Consider the following 19,618-nt stretch of genomic DNA (forward strand, 5'->3'; position numbering starts at 1 on the left):
GATGCACCATGTCAGGGTCGGGACTCTTAGAGACCTTTAGCTTTGACAATTTATTTCTTATACCCTCCTTTGTGAACACAATGTGGGTCAGTGCTGTGTCAAACCGTCTGTCCTCAAACGCAGGAAGGTTAATCACATCCTCTCTTGTGATCACAGAGGAAAGGAAGCTGTTCGATGCCTCAGCTTTATCCTGGTCAGAATCTGCATAACTACCATCTTCAAGCCTCAGGTCGGGTCCATTCTGCGAGAGTCTCGTGGGGTGAAGAGGGGGAATGGTTGACATGGGGGAGGAAGGATGTGGAAGGGTGGTATTCAATGTAAATTCCTCATCGAAGGAGAGGGTAGAAGAAAGCAGGTAAATTCATGAAAGAAGAAAGTGATGGATGGATGTAACTTTTTTTCTCACTCTATTATCTTAGGTTGAAAGAGTAATATATGAGGACCCTTATTTTATAGTGTTACTAGCAGAAAGGCATTCGCTAGGCCACTGTAGGATGCCACCCTCCGGGAGGCTCCACATTGTCTCACTGTTCAGTCTCCAAAACTTCTTCCATCAATAGTTCATTAACGGTGTATGTAAGTTCCACCATGTTTTTAACTACAACGGTACAGCAAAGTATATTTTTTTAGCATTAAACTGTTATTATTTTATTGTCTAATCATCACTACATATAACACCACCCATCATCACTACATATAACATCATCCATCATCACTACATATAACACCATCCATCATCACTACATATAACACCACCCATCATCACTACATATAACATCATCCATCATCACTACATATAACACCATCCATCATTACTACATATAACACCATCCATCATCACTACATGTAACACCACCCATCATCACTACATATAACAACATCCATCATCACTACATATAACAACATCCATCATCACTACATATAACCAGTGGCGTAGCTAGAGTGTGTGCCGCCCGGGGCGGCCCTTGAGTTTGCCGCCCCCCGTGCCCCCACAAAAAATACATATTGCACAGTGACTCACTCTTATATATATATATATATATATATATATATATATATATATATATATATATATATATATATATATATATATATATATATATAAATATATATATATATATATATATATATATAAAAATATATATATATATATATATATATATATATATAAATATATATATATATATATATATATATATATATATATATATATATATATATATATATATAGTTTATATATATATATATATATATATATATATATATATATATATATATATATATATATATATATATATATATATATATATATATATATATATATATATATATAAAAAAAAAATATATATATATATATATATATATATATATATATATATATATATATATATATATATATATATATATATATATATATATATATATATATATATATATATATATATATATACACAGTTGTACCCCACTTAACGCGGTCAATAGAACCCTGAGGGTCCCGTGTTAAGTGAAATCCGCGTTAAGTGAACAACAGAACATATGGGATTAATTCCAATAGAAACCGGCCCGACCCCCAAACTCCACTTTTTGAAGACACATAACTATGTTGTAGTAAAAATAACATCTTAATTTTATGATGGTACATGCACACAATTAATACTTAAGAGAAATAGAGAAATACAGTCGCCAAGTTAATGTCCATTCAAATAATGGACTCAACTCCCTCCCCCTCTCACACTACACTGCCGGCTCTTCCCTCTCTGAGAAATTTTTGGGGGAAAACCACTAAATTTTAATAAATAATACCTCAAACTAAAGTTAGGATAATACAATTGACATTGCTGGATTCCTTGTAAGACCAGGAATATTTTGAATATAAATGTCATATATTTTGCACAAAAGATAACATACTTACTCAGATTAAAAATTTTATCTAAACTTTGTATGTCTAATGCAAAATATATTATGTTTATATTCAAAATGATCATCAAATTATAAGAATTCCAGCAATGTAAATTATATTCTGACCGGGTAATTTGTATGAATTTTATGAGCTAAAACAAATATCTTCAGTTAATAAAAAAAAAAATAATCTTCAGGACACTATCTGTCAATCAAAGTACCCCACCTTGCCTTCCCCCTCTTCCAACCGCGCGGTCAGTCCCAACCCTCCCCCCACCCCCCACCAATCGTCCCTTCAAGAGATGTGGGGTGAAAAAAATAAATTTTAACATTTTGTATTAAATAATACCTCAGATTAAAGTTAGGATAATATAATTGACATTGCTGGATTCCTTGTAAGACCAGGAATATTTTGAATATAAATGTCATATATTTTGCACAAAAGATAACATACTTACTCAGATTAAAAATTTTATCTAAAATTTGTATGTCTAATGCAAAATATATGATGTTTATATTCAAAATGATCATCAAATTATAAGAATTCCAGCAATGTAAATTATATTCTGACCGGGTAATTTGTATGAATTTTATGAGCTAAAACAAATATCTTCAGTTAATAAAAAAAAAAAAATATTCTTCACAGGGTAACAGATGGTCGGTCGGTCCCTCCCTCCCCCCCACCCCCCACCAACCGTCCCAAGGAGATGTGTGGGAAAACCAGAATACTTAACTTTTTTGTAATAAATAATACCTCAAACTAAAGTTAGGATAATATAATTGACATTGCTGGATTCCTTGTAAGACCAGGAATATTTTGAATATAAATGTCATATATTTTGCACAAAAGATAACATATTTACTCAAGAGTAAACATTTTATCTAAAATTTGTATGTCTAATGCAAAATATATGATGTTTATATTCAAAATGATCACCAAATTATAAGAATTCCAGCAATGTAAATTATATTCTGGCCGGGTAATTTGTATGAATTTTCTGAGCTAAAACAGGCAGTCAGGCAGGGTGGCGGGTGGGGCAAATCTAAAAATAGCGTCTCGAGCCGGACACTCACCGCGTATATGATGAAAAAATCCGTGTTAAGTGAAAGTTCAGCTCTGGAGAGGCACCGCGTATATGATAAAACGCGCTAAGTGAAACCGCGTTAGGCGGGGTAATACTGTATATATATATATTAAATAGTTTGTGTACCATTATAATATTACTGTACCTTCACATACTCAAATATAGTATGCTTTAAATACACACCAAACATACTTAAACTTTATAAGTAACAGTTAAACAAAAAGCAAAAACGACATATAGGATAGGGAAAAAAGTAAAAAAAGTGTAAAAAATTAGGACCATCTTTATTTCTGAAATGAAAACTACAACTTTCTACAAAGTAACTTTTCTTGTTTTTTGTTGGCAAATTCTTCAATGACATTGTCAAAAACTATTTCATCTGTCAATTGTCGCTCTATAGACAGTATGGCAAGATTTCTCAACCGCAAGGTGCTCATAGTAGATCTTAAGTAATTCTTGATCAGTTTTAGTTTCGAAAAACTCCTCTCACAGGTAGCAACACTAACAGCAATTGTGAGGAAAATGCTCAGCATTATTACTATATTTGGAACCGAGTTCCTAAGGTTATACTTTTGAATAAACTGCAAAAGTTCAAGGGGGCCTTCTTTCCACGTCTGTATTCTGTCTTTAATAGTTATAGCAGCAACAGCAACAAAATGCTGAAGTCTTTTTCTCTCAACGAGGAACTCCTCTTTATCAATGTCGTCGTGATCGTGATCTATTTGACACTCATATTTATCATCCAAAAGATTCAATGGGGTAAGGAAGGCATATTTCTCAGCAAGTTCATGAAGCTGTTGAAATCTCAAAGTTATTTCTTGGATCACTCTGTCCAGCGAAGAAAACATTTCTCTCCTCAATTCAATGTCGTATGGCAATTCAGCATCTCGTGATCCTTCACCAAACATATGTTTCTTCTTTTTGGGTCGACGCCGATACAAAGGGATGGATTAACATCTCCAGTAGCTGCAGATATGGGTGATGAGCAGACCCAAAAGTGCCGCCCCCCAAAAGTGCCGCCCGGGGCGGACCGCCCCCCCCTAGCTACGCTAGTGCATATAACATCATCCATCATCACTACATATAACACCACCCATCATCACTACATATAACAACATCCATCATCACTACATATAACATCATCCATCATCACTACATGTAACACCATCCATCATCACTACATATAACACCATCCATCGTCCGTACAGATCGGTAAAGTAGTTTCCGAGATTCTCGTGCGGACACACACACAAACAGACATACTTCTTTGTTTTATATAGATGGATAACGTGCCATCCATTTCCTTATACGTACTGTATATCGGGTTTTAAGCAACGGTAATTAGATATTTATAATAAAGGTGATATGAAGACAAATATTGAATACGAGGCTGGAAATCACATTTACCAACATATGTTATACAGAATCTCAATATCAGTTGGGCATGTTGGCAACACTTCAGTGAATAGGGTAGGACGACTGTTAGCTGACAGCAGAAGTGTGGGGGCGTTAGTTAGGGATAGCGTCAGCATGGGGGATTTCCTAGTTGGCCTGAGGGCATATACAGGTAGTTCTGCTATAACGCGATAATTGTGTTCTTGTAAAATATCGTGTTATAGAAAATCGCGTAATAGAAATAACAGGGCTTATGGAGAAAATAGGGTTAGGTGCAGATTACTCGAAATCGAAAAAATTTAGTAGTTAGCCTAACACAAAGGATAGCACAGTCTAAATAAATGTTACATTCATATCTAATAATGAAATCATACAGTAAATTTAACACTTTACCTTGAAAAAATATGAATGTAACTTGATGGGGGAGAAGGGTGATTTTGAGGTTGATAACATCAAGCTTCTCTTCAAGTGTTATATCCTTTCTTTTACGATAATCACCGGGAATTCTATCATCAGAATGCTTTTTGGAGATATTCTTCTTTACCATATTCACAGTTAATACCACAAAATTGGAGAAATAGTAAGCAAAAATCGCGTTATAGCAAACAAGCGATCGCGTTATACAAATATTGTTCCGAATTCATAAATCGCGTTAGAGCAAATTCGCGTTATCAAAACACGCGTTATAGCAGAACTCACTGTAGTGTTCTCGGCAGTGGACGGTCAATGGCACAAGTTTAAAAAAAAAAAAAAGCAAAATCTACCACAACCAAAAATTTTCCTTCACACCTACCTATGCACTGTGACATCATAGGCGGCTGCAACTGCAGCGAACTTTGCGGTTATCTGGTTTATTGATTTCCGTTTTCTCAGTGAGATTATCCAACTTAAAGGGCCAACACTGACGCGCGTACTGTACAGATACAGAGCCAGTACATTCAGCTAACAGGCCCAATGGCCGATCAAGGGTGGTTGCGGGGGGGGACCCCTCCTCCTTTTCATTAGAAAATTCCAAAACTTTTTATTTAATGCAGTATTGTACACAAGTGCACATGGCTTCAAAGTGGCCTGAAAATGCCCATGATTTTGGTCACCATGTACCCCCACCCGCAACTTCTTGGATCCCCCTCCCCTTTAATATTCCTGGATCCGTCCCTGCGGATCAATGGTGGAGGATAAAATAATGTAAGAAATTGTTATTAAGAGTATGGTGTCTGGGAGGAAGCATAGTCGAGTGGTGAGCGTTATGTTTATTGTCTAGATACCAGAATACAACTGAGTCACTGATTCTCAAAACGGGCAGCTGTCGAACATCTCGTGTGGCAGCAGAGATAGAAAATAGTAATGTCGGGTAATATACATTATGTGACATCCCACATCTCCCCCATATAGAAAAGAAAAAATCAGAGTTTCTCACTGAATACAGTCAGCCAGCCACATAGGCTGTGCGATCTTTCTCCTGGGGCGGCCAGCCGCCAGTGACGGGAGAGTTACGTCAGCTGAGACAGTACTGGGGAATGCTGGGGAGGCGTCGGTGTAGCAGGCGACTGGAGTGCAGGTGTGGTGGACGATGGTAGGTCAACGACCTGCAGGTGCTTCCTGTGTGTGACTGACAGGCGCCCACCTGTAACAGCACCTTTGCTTTATAGAAATATTCACCCAAATGAATGACACCACCTTATTCACGAAGTGGATCAACATGTCCTTGGTAACAGACAACTGGGCTTGTATCTCTCTCAAAGGTTGAGCGCAGGTCAGCTGATTAATCAAAACAGCCGGTTCGCTCCCATGCTTCTCTCACACACAGAGAGGCAGCAGGGGATTACCACTTGGACAGGGAAGTCAGACACATAACTCAAGTGTTATCTCAAAGTGTTAATCAACACTTCCCTGGAGAGAATTCATAATTTATTCTCTAAAATTATATCTATGTATATACCTGCTTCGGCAATAAAGAAAAATGGCAAGAAGTGTTTACATCAAACCTGACGGCTTAAAGAGTTCCAGAACTTAATTGAAACAATTAATGTGATATCAAAATAGCTATCACACACTCCGGTCTGCCTTGAGTATGTACTGGTGGTGTGGCAAAGCTTCCGTCACGACTCCCGTTCTGTCCCATAGGTTGGAAGCTTGGTTCTGTACCCAGACCCCGGGCACCTGGCGTCAAAGGCACAAGCCTCCTGATGGTGCCCTGACAAAGAGAAGACTGCTGCTTGCTGGTCAACTGAAGCTCCCTGCGGAGGGTTCTGACACCAGTGCCTGTCCACCTCGAAGTGCTGCCTGGTTGAGGGTACCCCGTCACATGGCTGCCTCCCTGTGGCCATCTGAGCTGGGGATTTGTTCGTCCAGTGAAGTGGTTTGTTTAAATATTGTGGGATGGCCATGGATGCCTCCCCCACCGGTGTTGGCCCTGATGACCCTTTCGGCAGTTTTGACAGCCACTTCCGGTCTGCCGTTGGACTGGGGATACTGGGCGGAGGACAGGCTTGCTGACTCAGGGGCCCCCCACCTGGTGAAGAAGTTCCTGAGCTGGGACCTAATCCTGGCGGAAGTAGTACCGTTGGGGAATTGGACCACCTATAGCCAACTAGTTAACCTATCAGCATAGGTCATGTAAATGTGCTTCTCAAGCTGAAACCTGTCGACCACTGTTTGCTGGAAGGGGTAGTCCGGGGGCGGTGTGAGAACCAGGGCTTCAGGTAACAGCAATGGGGCATGGGTGTCACAGGAAGAACATAAAGACCTGTGGAACTGAAGGTTGCCTTCTAAGCCGGGCCAGTAAACTGACTGCCTGGCCCTTCGCAGCATAGAGTCCAGTCCTTGGTGGCCAGCATGTAGGTTGGCTGCTACCTGGTGGTATAGGCCCTTGGGGATGACGAGGTGGACACTGCCCATGTCAATGGTACAGGTGAGTAGGCCCTGGGTCATGGCCAGCCTCTCTCTGACGTTGTAGAATGGCCGGAGGCAGGCAATCTTTTGAGACTTGTGAGGGTGCCAGTCGTCAGCTAAGACCCTGGCCGCCAGCAGCTGATAAACTGGGTCGGCAGCAGCGGCTTTCCTGACTGTCTCCTCATCCATGATAAAGCCGTCCATGTCCAGTGCAGCGATGGCGGCACAGGCTATGGCCACCATCATGTCCTCGTTGTGGTCAGTGTCGAGGGTGTCGGGATGTCTGGAGGGTGGGGTAGTGCGACAGGAAGTTGGCAGCGCAGTTTCTCTTCCCGGGCAGATACTAAACTTGAAACTTATATTATAGGGTCTTTTCCTTGAGCCGGAAGAGCCTGGGGTTGATGATATCTGTAAGTGCCCTATCCCCCAGAAGCTTGATGAGAGGATGGTGGTCTGTGACGAGGGTGAGGTTGGGGCACCCAGCAGGAACAAATGGGCCTTTTGAAGGCACCATACAACTGCCAACACCTCCCCTTCCACAGCAGCGTAGCTTGCCTCAGCGGGGGTAAGGTGGCGGCTGCCACAGAGTGAGGCGCTACCCACTTTTGCAGCAGAATGGCGTGTTGGTGGAGGAGCAGGTGCAGTGCTGCTGGAGGACGACAAAACTGATTCATTCCCTCCTCCAGTTGGTGACGGCTGTCTGGTCTTGTCCTAATAGACTAGGCCATCTCTGGCCAGCTGACAGATGGTGTCCTGAGCTTGATGGAACTTGGCCTGCAGCTGGTCATCCCAGTAAACCTTTTTCCCAGAGGGCTTCTTGAGGTGCTCCCTGAAGGGTTCCATGATGGGGGCTATGGCAAGAAACGGGGCCAGCTGGTTGACAAAGCCGTGCCATGACCTGGTGTCTGTTGATAGTGGGATGGGCGGGCATGGGGAAGTCCTTAACGGCAGATAGGTGGTCATTGGTGGGTTTGTACGAGTCCCAACCAAGGTGAAACCCCACAAAGTCAACCTCCTTCCTTCCAAACTGGAATTTCTCAGGTTTGAGGGGTATTCCTTTAAGTGCGCACGTCACCAAGAAGTCGTATGTATGCCAAAGTGCCCCCTCCACACTGAAGTTGTACAGTAGGGTGTAATCGATGCACTTGTATTTCCTGGGTATATCCTGGATGGCATCATCAAATCTAAGTGTGTATGCGTCAGATGCGGAACAATGGCCCATGAAAAATCTAATTATACCAAGTCAACTCACTTAAGAGTTGAAATTCGCCCTTCACCGTGCATGACGTCATCTGGCCGACAGCCTGGGGGATGGTCCGTCGTCACCATGGTGGGACTTCAGTTAGCAGCTGGCTTTCGTGGTGTGAAGGTCTATGACAATGCCTGATAGATGCTCCATATCTGGATGCATATCAAATTACGGACAACATGATAAAAGTTTGAGATTTCATCGATTTCCAAAGGATGAAAAACAGAAAAAAGTGGATTTTATTGTGCCTGCAGCAAATATATAGGGTGCAACAGGAGGAAGGCCAATATTTGAGAGCCGTTGGCAGGTTTAAATTTAAATTCCCTACAGTCTAACGCTCAGCCAGGAAACCGGATGTGGAGAGACAAATACCTATTTGTTGCTTGAAACTGTTGTATAGTCTAGTCATCTGTAATACAGTATATCTAGTGGCCATATTGATAAATGAAAACCCTCTACATATATGTACTTGTACTCACTGATTTACTGAATAGCTTTGGGAGAGAGAATGATGATAATTTTATTCATTAACAATTTCTATTATTTTCTTTAACTATTTTATTTAATTCTTGTATTCCTTCCGCCCCCCACACCGCTCAGTAAATAGCAAGCCCATATGCCTATGATTACTTAATGCTTTTACACTGATACTGGCAGCAAAATCATAAGAGTATAAATAATAATAAAGAGAGGAAGAAGAGGATTTGTTAAAAATAAAAATAATAAATTTTTAGTAGTAAGACTAGGAATATCATAAAAATAATAATTGCATGAGAAGTTCAAGTGACTAACTGAAAGATAGTGGGCCTGACAATTCAAAGGGAGCCACAGTCTGGAAACCTGCAGGATTTTTCCTGCTCCTACAACACTTTTTAAGGTGCCCCGCCATCTGGCAGCCGTGGCAAGTGACTAACTTGGCAGGACATGGAGCCCTGTCAGGGACATGGAGGTTGCCAGTTACTGCAGGGGTTGATTTGCGGTGGAGCACCGTGGCTGCTTCTGGAGTAATGTCATCAGCAGGAGCGGCGCCAGCCGTAAGAGGTTCGCGCCAAATTTTCCTGCCCGGGCCGTTGCATCAAACTGCGCTGCTTTGAATGCACAACACACAGCTCACAGGCTGTCAACACTAATAAAAAGAGTCACAAATTTTATATATAATCCCTTTCAACGCTGGATCACTGAGGCCATCTAAAAGCTTGTGCAACAACATATACTCCGAGAGATTATGATCACACTGGGGTCACTGAAAATCACAATCAGTAGCCTTTTGAGCCCCTTTAATAGAATATTTACCTACGGGCTCCTCCCGGCCCTGACAAAATCACTGAAAAAATCAGCCCACAACACTGCCTGGTTGGATGAACGAAGCACTAAGTTACCGATAGCATCCAGAGCGGACTCGGGTGAGGGCACACCATTACTAGTCGGTGAATCTTGTGTCCACGGCACGTTGTAGGGCGGGAACACAGTACATATAGCCTAACGTGTTGAGTAGCTTCTGATAGCGGCCACCTGTTCAGCTGCAACCAACACACCATCGAGCACCTCCAGGAACAGAATGCTGCAGATGACATCTACAATTCTCACTTTTCTGGCGCTGTAGAGGCAAGTACTCTTGGGGGCGGCCCTTGGCCCTGCAGGGAGACAGTGGCAAGGCCTGCTTGCAGCGACTGGATGGCCTGTTGTTGAGCAACTAGCACAGACTGTGCTTAGGCCATGGACGACACACAGCTGTGGGGCATAGAAGCCGGAGATCTGCAGGCCCTGGGAGTGACAGAGGCAGGTCTGTTTGGTGGAGCCATAATGAGAAAGGGCGTAGGCTCCAAGAAGGTCTCACTGTGCCATGTATGGTGTCTGGGAGGAAGGATAGCCGAGTGGTGAGCGTTATGTTTATTGTCTAGAGACCGGAACACAACCGGGTCACTGACTCTCATAACGGGCATCTCGCCTATGGCTACTGGGCAGCTGTTAAACATCTCGTATGGCAGCAGAGATAGAAAATAGTTATGTCATGTACAGTAATATCCATTATGGGACATCCCATAGTAAGATTAGCAATAGAAGAAGTAAGAATGGTAGTACAGGGTAGTAATAGAAGGCATACTTAGTTGTATTAACAATAACACCACCATCAGTAATAGTAGTACCAGACACCAGTGGTAGAAATAGTATTAAGACCGTCCTCCTTCCATCGCTTACCCAGCTTCCACCACTGGTTACCAGCGGCTAGGGTTGTATGTACAGAGCAGTAGATATCTCGCAAGAGTTGTTGAATTACCACTGGCTGTCCCGCCAGTCTCCGGTAACTTCCCGACGATCGGTATCAGTTTGCAGACAAACAACAGGCAGGTCGATTTCCACCGGGTCACAGAAACACACCTGTGCACTGTAGCCTTCTTTAATAAACAATAATTCTTCACAACACTGTTAACAGGGTAATGTCTTCACAGCTTAACTCTGTACATCAAATATATAGCCAGCACACTTCGAGTTTACAATTCCTTAGTCTTCTCACTTAATAATAATCACAACAATTCCACAATACTTGCACAACAATTGTCTTCAGTTGTTCTTCTAAGCTTATGCCCATATTATTAAACAACCTCTTCCCTTGAAGAGGGTCGTCGTGTTTCAACCCGAGTTTTAAACCAAATGAGTCCTGAGGGACAATGCAGCACTGTACTTAACGGGGTGGTGTGGCGGTAAAATTAACTAATTCCAATATTATAAAATAATTTTATTGGAACTAGTTAATTTTACCGCCACACCACCCCGTTACGTACAGTACTGCGGTGTCCCTCAGGACTCATTTGGTTTAAAACTCGGGTTGAAACACGACGACCCTCTTTAAGGGAAGATGATTAATAATACGGGCGACTACTTTCTTTACACTAGGTGAGGCCAGCAACTAACTGCCCTAGGCAGCCCGCGCAGCTTATATGAGTAGCCTCCAGCCAGAGGGGAACAAGCGCCACCCAGCGCAAGAAGTCGATTTTGGTTTCAAGGCATACTTCATTGCATCATCTTTCTGTCTGTGGGTTCCATGCCTCTGGCTCAGAGTTTATAGGGTCCAAAATCGTATAAGTCCAAGGTGACTTTCCGCCCTCCATGGCGTTTTTGTTGATTGGCGCTTGTTACCGTCTGGCTGGGCGCCTAGAACATTCTAGCGATGTCCAGCAGCGGAAAGTTGACTCGCCTGGAGAATTCTAGAATGATCCAGGCTTTCAATAAGAGGTAAATCGGAACAAAAATGATGCAATACATTCTAGAATATTCTTACATAATTAATACATCAAAATCATCAACATATACACGAAAATTTCACTAAATTTACCCAAATAACTGCTGCATGGGACAGAAAACAATCAAAAGACCTAGTTTACAAAAATATAATACGAAATTATGCCTCGACATAACAGTATTATTCTCATCACAGTTGTTACAACAATACAAGTGGTAGAAATAGTAAGTTTCTTGTCACAGTTGTTACAACAATACAAGTGGTAGAAATAGTATTATTCGTGACACGATTATTAAAACAAAATAATGGTATATGTGATGTTGAGCAGCACAGATACTGTGGTGTTGGGCGGCACCCACCAAGACAACGACTGGAGGCTGGAGGTTGACCCTCACGACTCTGAGGCCATCTGGCGCAACTGTACTGCCCACATCCCCTCTCTCAAGGTATGTAAACTGGAGCCCTACTTACATAACCCTACTACCAAGGTCCAAAGTTCTTCTTACACAATCCACAGTCCTACTTCCAAGGTTCCTAGTCTTACTTCCAAGTGTCCTAGCCCTACTTCCAAGTGTCCTAGCCCTACTTCCAAGTGTCCTAGCCCTACTTCCAAGTGTTCTAGCCCTACTTCCAAGTGTTCTAGCCCTACTTCCAAGTGTTCTAGCCCTACTTCCAAGTGTTCTAGCCCTACTTCCAAGTGTTCTAGCCCTACTTCCAAGGTTCCTAGTCTTACTTCGAAGTGTTCTAGCCCTACTTCCAAGTGTCCTAGCCCTACTTCCAAGTGCTCTAGCCCTACTTCTAAGTTCTCTAGCCCTACTTCTAAGTGCTCTAGACCTACTTCCAAATGTTCTAGCCCTACTTCCAAGATTCATAGCCCTACATCTTATGTCTATACTATAACCCTGTAATTTCATTTCAGTGTCAGTAGCTCAGTCTCCAAGTCTGCAAAGTCTCTGTTCCTTGTTACTTTACTGGTAGTGGTATATTACATTTGTGTGTTCTTGGCCAGAACTGATGTCCGTGAGTACAAAAAAGATCGGATGAAGATTGGGAACCTCAAGTTATTTCACCTGATGATTAAATATCTTGTAGGGGTTCGTGGCCTACAATCTCAGCATTAAATGATGGGGGTTTAGATTAGCTTAGCTTAGGTTAGTGAGTTGAATCAAGCTGCTATTAGGTCTTATAAGAAGCTATATGTAGTACACTCATGCATATATATGTTTGCAGACAAGGCCAAGTTATACAAAGAAATTAAAAACCAGACGGACTGTGAAGAGCTACAGAAAGATTTGTCAGCTTCAGGAATGGTTGAAGAATGGCTGTTAAGATTCAATGTTCATTTTTGTTATAGAAGTTATTAGTGTGATGTAATTGTATAAACTAACACTAATTTACAGAGGTTATGTTTGGTTAGGATAATAAAGGTTAAGTTAGAGTAGGCTAGGTTTGGGTAGGATAGGTTAGATTAGGATATTACAGATTAGGTTAAATTATGTAGCAACTACACTTAGATTTGACAGCGGGATTCTATAGTGCCTCCATTACCATATTTCACCACACAGTCGGCGGAGGTGGTGAAGGAGTGGGTGGGTCTGCGGCCGTGTAGGAAGAACGGTGTTCGCCTGGAGGCTGATGAGCTACTTTGTAACTCACGAACAGTGCCGGTAAGTCTGGAGATGCGCATGTTGTCTGGCTGATGCTATACTGTACCGCATTATAGTATATCTGTACTGTTGTACTACGTTATAACGATTCAGGTTTTTAAGCGCGTATTCTAGGTTAGCATATTCACTAGTCATGCAAAAATATATGACTGGTATTTTGAATCATTATTGTCATTATACGTATCATGTACAGTGAACAAGAAAAATTACTTTTTCCATCTTTACAATATGAAATGCTGGACGAAATACAGTACTATGATATTTTTGACAGTGCATTATCAAAATATGTTGGTGTACCTGGCTCCCCATATCAGTTATAGTATTTAAATATACAAAACATACTTTTACTTTTACCTTTATCCTCTTCACCACTGATTGACTCATTAGCCGCTTGGGCGATCGGTCACGTCTCTGTTACGCACGGTTGGCAAGTACTGGGCATGCACCTGCTCCTGAATGTACCTGAACCTGCTCCAGTGTTGGTCAAGTCTGATCTTGAAAGAGCTCACACTTGGTGCCGTTACAACACTTTCTGATAGATTGTTCCAAAAGTTCACAACTCTCATTCCGAAAAAGTTTGCCCTCACAGTTTTCTGGACCTGCGGCTTCTTCAATCTTGAGCTGTGACCCCTTGTGGGGCGAGCGTCCGCCAGCTCCAAGTAAGGACACTCGACTGAGCAGTGCCCCTTGAGATGCTTATACACCTCAATTAGGTCGCCCATTGCCCGTCTGTAGTTGAAGCTAGGCAAGTTCAGGGACTCCAATCTTTCAGGGTACTTGGTGCTGAAGTGCAGGCACCAGTCTGGTGGCCCTCCTTTGAACATTTTCAACCAACTAGCACATCTTGGGGACTAGATGGGGTGACAGTACTCCACATGCGGAAGCACTTCACTCTTGAAGATCATTACGAGGGACAGACCGTCTAGGTATCTGAACGACATTCTTTTAAGATCCAATACTGTAATTTATTTGCCAAATTTACCTTCTCGCAATGGCCCGAGAACTTCAGTTCATTGTCAACATACACACCTAGGTCCTTCTCACATTGTCTCAAATAGTGCAGTTTCTTAATCCCGTTGGGATATATGATACGCCTCCTTACCGTTGGTACGCCCCAGGTGCATCCTCTTACACTTCGTGACATTGAATCTCAGCAGCCATTTCTTCGACCATTCTTGGAGCTCACAGAGATCCTTCTGCAGCTCTTCACAGTCCGCTTGGTTCTGTGATTTCCCGAAATAACTTGGTGTCATCGGCAAACATTTGTATGGAGGAGAGAACAACGTCAGGCATATCATTTATGAAACAAACAAACGACAGTGGGCCCAATACACTGCCCTGTGGGACCCCACTCGTGACAGGTACAGATGATGATTTAGAGTTTCTACAGCAGCTAGGGACTCTGAAGAAGTGTGTCAAAGAAATGACAATTAGCGGACATACTGTTAGAGAAGAGGAGGAATGATGGGAACGTTTCCAGCGAAGGAACAATGTAATAGTTTTTGGAGTCCCTGAGAGCCAGGCGGAAGGAAGTGAGAGTAGGATAACACACGATAAGATGCAGTTTAAGAATATTTGTAGAGGTTCTGAAGATGCCATCAACCCCTCAGGATGTGAGGAGGCTGGGACAAAAGCAGGGGAACAAGCCTCCTCCTCTCAGAATCACACTAGTGAGTGAGGAGGAGAAATGGGAGGTTATTTGGCAGGCAAAAAACTTAGCAACGAGTGAGACATTTCGGAGTGTATTCAATCACCCAGATCGCAAGGTAATGCAGAGGGAACAGCACAAGAAGCTCCTGTAGGGCTTAAAGCAGAAGAGGGAGGAGTCAAGGAGGAACGGGGATGGGTGTACATGGGTTATATTCAGGGGAGGGTAGTGGAAGCAAGTATGCTGCACCCTCCACCTGCTCTACCTCCCACCAGGGAGATGGCACCAGTTCCGCCTACCAGCCGGGAGGAGGCGAGCGCCGTGTAAACAATGACATTTCAAACCACACCCTGCAAAATACAGTGTACTTAACAAATGCTGCAGCTTCTGAGAATGGAGGGGGGCCGGAGTTAGTAATGAGAGCAGAGACGTTACCGAGAACAAATTCTGGCTTGAATGTCATGTACACTAATACTGGCACGTTCCTTAATAAGAGAGAGGAGCTTGAAACACTACTGAAGGTACACCAACCCGATATTGTAGGGGTTGTAGAACTGTTGTACAAGAACAGGAGAATTGACCCAGAGGAATGTGAATTCAGTATTGCTGGATATGACTCATTTACGAACCTTTGTCAAGAAACTTGCAAGAGGGGTGTGGTTATCTATGCTGGGCAAGACCTTAGAGCTAGCCAGGTGAGGGTACAGTGAGAGGATGTTTTTGAAGAGTCCAAGTGGTGTAAAATTAAATTAAAGGGAGGGGACTTGGTTATTGTCGGGTGTATCTACAGATCCCCAAACTGTGGCCCACTAAATCAAAGGCCTTAGAGCCTTTATAGACAACGCAGCGATGCTCAATCCTAGCCACCACCTTATCATGGGGTACTCTAACTATGGTGACATCGACTGAAGAAACGAGTTCACCCCAAATGGCTTGAATAACCCTGCTACTCTTTTTGTAGAAACTTTGAGAGATAATTTTCTGTTCCAACATGTTAGAAACCCGACACATTACAGAGGGGAGCAAACACCTAAGCCACTAAACCTCATCATAACAAACCAAGAAGGTATGGTGGCCAAATTGAAACACCTTGCCCCAGTTGGCACCAGTCACCATAAAGTGTTGTCATTCAGATTTAACTGTTACCGAGTTCAAGATAAGGCCAGACCAAGGTGCAAATATTACAAGGGAAATTACAACGGGGTGAGGGAAGAGATGAGGGGTATCCACTGGCCTGACTCATTAATGCACAAGAACACAGACACTACACTGAATATCATAACTAGTAAAGTGAACCATTTGATCAATAAATACATACCCAAGACCAAACCCAGTGCCTCTAGGAATACAAGGGGATCCCTACACATGAATCATGCGGCGGTCGAGAAATTTAAGAAGAAAACCCAGAAATTCAAGACGTGGGTTGGGTCAAATGATAAGCAGGGCAGGAGGATGTACAGTATCCAAGAGCCAGAAACCAAGCAAAGGCAGAGTGTAGAAGGGCTGATAAGGAGTTCCAGAGGCTGGTTGCAAGAGAGGTCAAGTCAAATCCAAAGGCGTTTTACCTCTATGCAAAGTCAAAATTAAAAACACGACTAGGAGTATCAGACCTGAGGCTTGAAGATGGTAGTTACACAGATTCTGACGAGGATAAAGCTGAGGCATTGAACAGCTTCTTTTCTTCAGTGTCCACAAGAGAGGATGCGATTAACCTTCTTGCATTTGAGGACAGACAGTTCGACACAGCACTGACCCACATTGTGTTCACAGAAGAGGGTATTAGAAATAAACTGTCAAAGCTAAAGGTCCATAAGAGTTCTGGCCCTGACTTGGTGCATCCTAGAGTGCTAAGAGAGTTGTGCAACGAGCTTGCCGAGCCTCTGAAGATCCTGACCAGCTTAATATGTAAAGTACTTGAGAGTATTATCAGAGATGCCGCGATGGAACATCTACGAAACAACCTTGCAAAGGATTGCCAACATGGTTTTATGCCTGGGCGTTCCTGCTTAACACAATTGCTCAAGGTATTGGATATTTGGACCTATATTTTGGAACGGGGTGGTAATATTGACAATATATACCTAGATTTTGCCAGGGCCTTCGACAGTGTACCCCACGAAAAGCTGAAAATCAAACTGGAAGGGTACGGAATTCAGGGAAATGTCCTAGCATGGATAGAAGACTTTCTACATGACCGCAAGCAGTGTGTGGTGATTAATGGCATGAAATCATCATCTGTACCTGTCACGAGTGGGGTCCCACAGGGCAGTGTATTGGGCCCACTGTCGTTTGTTTGTTTCATAAATGACATACCTGACGTTGTTCTCTCCTCCATACAAATGTTTGCCGATGACGCCAAGCTATTTCGGGAAATTAAGAACCATGTGGACTGTGAAGAGCTGCAGAGGGATCTTTGTGAGCTCCAAGAATGGTCGAAGAAATGGCTGCTGAAATCCAATGTCACAAAGAGTAAAAAGGATGCACCTGTGGTGTACCAGCGGTAAGGAGGCGTATCATATGTCCGAACGGGATGAAAAAAATGCATTATTTGAGACTGAATGTGAGAAGGACCTAGGTGTGTATGTTGACAATGAGCTGAAGTTCCCGGGCCATTGCGTGAAGAAGGTAAATCAGACCCGTCCCTCATAACGATCGTCAAGAGTGAAGTGCTTCCCCATCTGGAGTACTGTCACCCCGTCTGGTCCCCGAGATATGCTAGGGACTGTCAGTTGGTGCCTGCACTTCGGCACCTCAAGTACGCTGAGAGATTGGAGCGCCTGAGCTTGCATAGCTTATACTGTACTACAGACGGGCAAGGGGCAACCTAATATAGGTGTAGTATAAGCATCTCAAGGGGCACTACTCAGTCGAGTGTCCTTACTTGGAGCTGGTGGACGCTCGCCCCACAAGGGGTCACAGCTCAAGATTGAAGGAGCTGCACGTCGAGAAAACTGTGAGGGCAAACTTTTTCGGAGTGAGAGTTGTGAACTCTTGGAACAATCTACCAGAAAGTGTTGTGATGGCACCGAGTGTGAGCTCTTTCAAGACAAGACTTGACCAACACTGGAGCAGGTTCAGGTACATTCAGGAGCCAGTGCATGCCCAGTATTTGCCAATAGTGCGTAACAGAGACATGACCGATCGCCCAAGCGGCTAACGAGCCGATCTGTGGTGAAGAGGATAAAGGTAAAAAAAATAAAGAGAAAGGCTGACAGCATTTATTATTAGAAATATAAATGAGAATTATGATAACAATTTATAATGCATATACAGGTAGTGCATAACTATGGCCATGGTGGGTCTGGGATCTCCCTTTTCTGGGGCTGCAGCCAGGAGGTCGCCACCATCACCCAGCAACTCATCCACAAGCACTATGGTCCACCCAGCAAGCTCTAAACTCAAACCTATGCAATGCTGACTAATAATAATAATACTAATACTAATACTAATGCTAATACTAATACTAATACTAATACTAATAATAATAATAATAATAATAATAATAATAATAATAATAATAATTAATAATAATAATAATAATAATAATAATAATAATAATAATAAAGAAATAAACTAATAAAAATTATAATACCTTTGAAAGATGAAAAATAATAAAATTAATTTTATATGTACAGGTATGTTGTGTTAACAAAGTAAGAGAAACAATTTAGACCTGCAATTGTGTGTAAACGAGGCAGAAAGTCAGATGAGCAACCTGGAACTTGGTCAAAATTTTTGTGATGCCATATGGCAGCAGGGTCTACCATTAGACAACACATAATGTTTTCAATATCTTCCCAGGCGGTAGTACAGTTGCAAAAATATGTTCCTATGCCCCCCTGTAGTAACCAGTGTCTCCAAATGGCCAACATATTATGACCTGTAGCAAATCTATCTATCAATAACATCCGTCGTTACACAACCAATACGGGGGTATTCATAAATAATGATACTACTACTGCTACGGTGCCGTTTGGAGACACTGGTTACCACAGGGGTGTAGGAACACATTTCTGCAACTGTACCTTCCTATTTGATAGCTGCCTAATACTTGCAGATTTCTGAAGCAAAATATAGAACTAGGTAGGTACTGTATCATGTTTGGCTTCATATACAGTACAGCACATGTTTTGTAGTAAACCCAGTGTTAAGGTCCCTACACAATTTTTAACTCGGTGTACTATAATTATTTTCTAAAAAAAATTCGAACTATTTTGCTGAGTGTGCAAAATTTAATACTATTTTCTGAATTACAGTAGACTTGTCTGAAATGCACGAATCAATCAGATGCCATTGTGTAGTGTGTTTGTCTATTCTCTTTAGTTTTTTGTCTCTTCTCTTTATAACACACACTATGGTTGGTGATGCTCAAGCACTTGGAGATGGGAAAAGATAAATTCTATAGTAGTACAAAAATAATGCTTATAGAATATTCAGCGGATTGCTACAGGTTGAAAATTAAGTCTGGATTAGCTTGGTGGAGAGCTAGATCTGGTGCTGGAAGAGAGGTGTTGTTCCTTCTTTGGCTGGAGAGGAAGAATG

The 19,618-nt window shown here is 42.2% G+C and overlaps 1 protein-coding gene across 1 annotated transcript in view; it reads left to right on the plus strand.

Annotated features, from left to right (window-relative positions):
• The window catches only part of LOC121866475 (D-aspartate oxidase-like), a gene marked incomplete at its 5' end in the record, with an annotated part of 40,704 nt that extends 22,137 nt beyond the window's left edge, over positions 1-18,567 (plus strand). Inside the window, 3 exon segments of the mRNA XM_042366186.1 lie at positions 12,090-12,207; positions 13,327-13,428; positions 18,350-18,567. Coding sequence (XP_042222120.1) covers positions 12,090-12,207; positions 13,327-13,428; positions 18,350-18,472 — 343 coding nt within the window.
• Between the last annotated feature and the right edge of the window lie 1,051 nt (positions 18,568-19,618).

Source organism: Homarus americanus, unplaced genomic scaffold, assembly GCF_018991925.1.
Source record: "Homarus americanus isolate GMGI-L3 unplaced genomic scaffold, GMGI_Hamer_2.0 scaffold32583, whole genome shotgun sequence".
NCBI lineage: Eukaryota > Metazoa > Arthropoda > Malacostraca > Decapoda > Nephropidae > Homarus > Homarus americanus.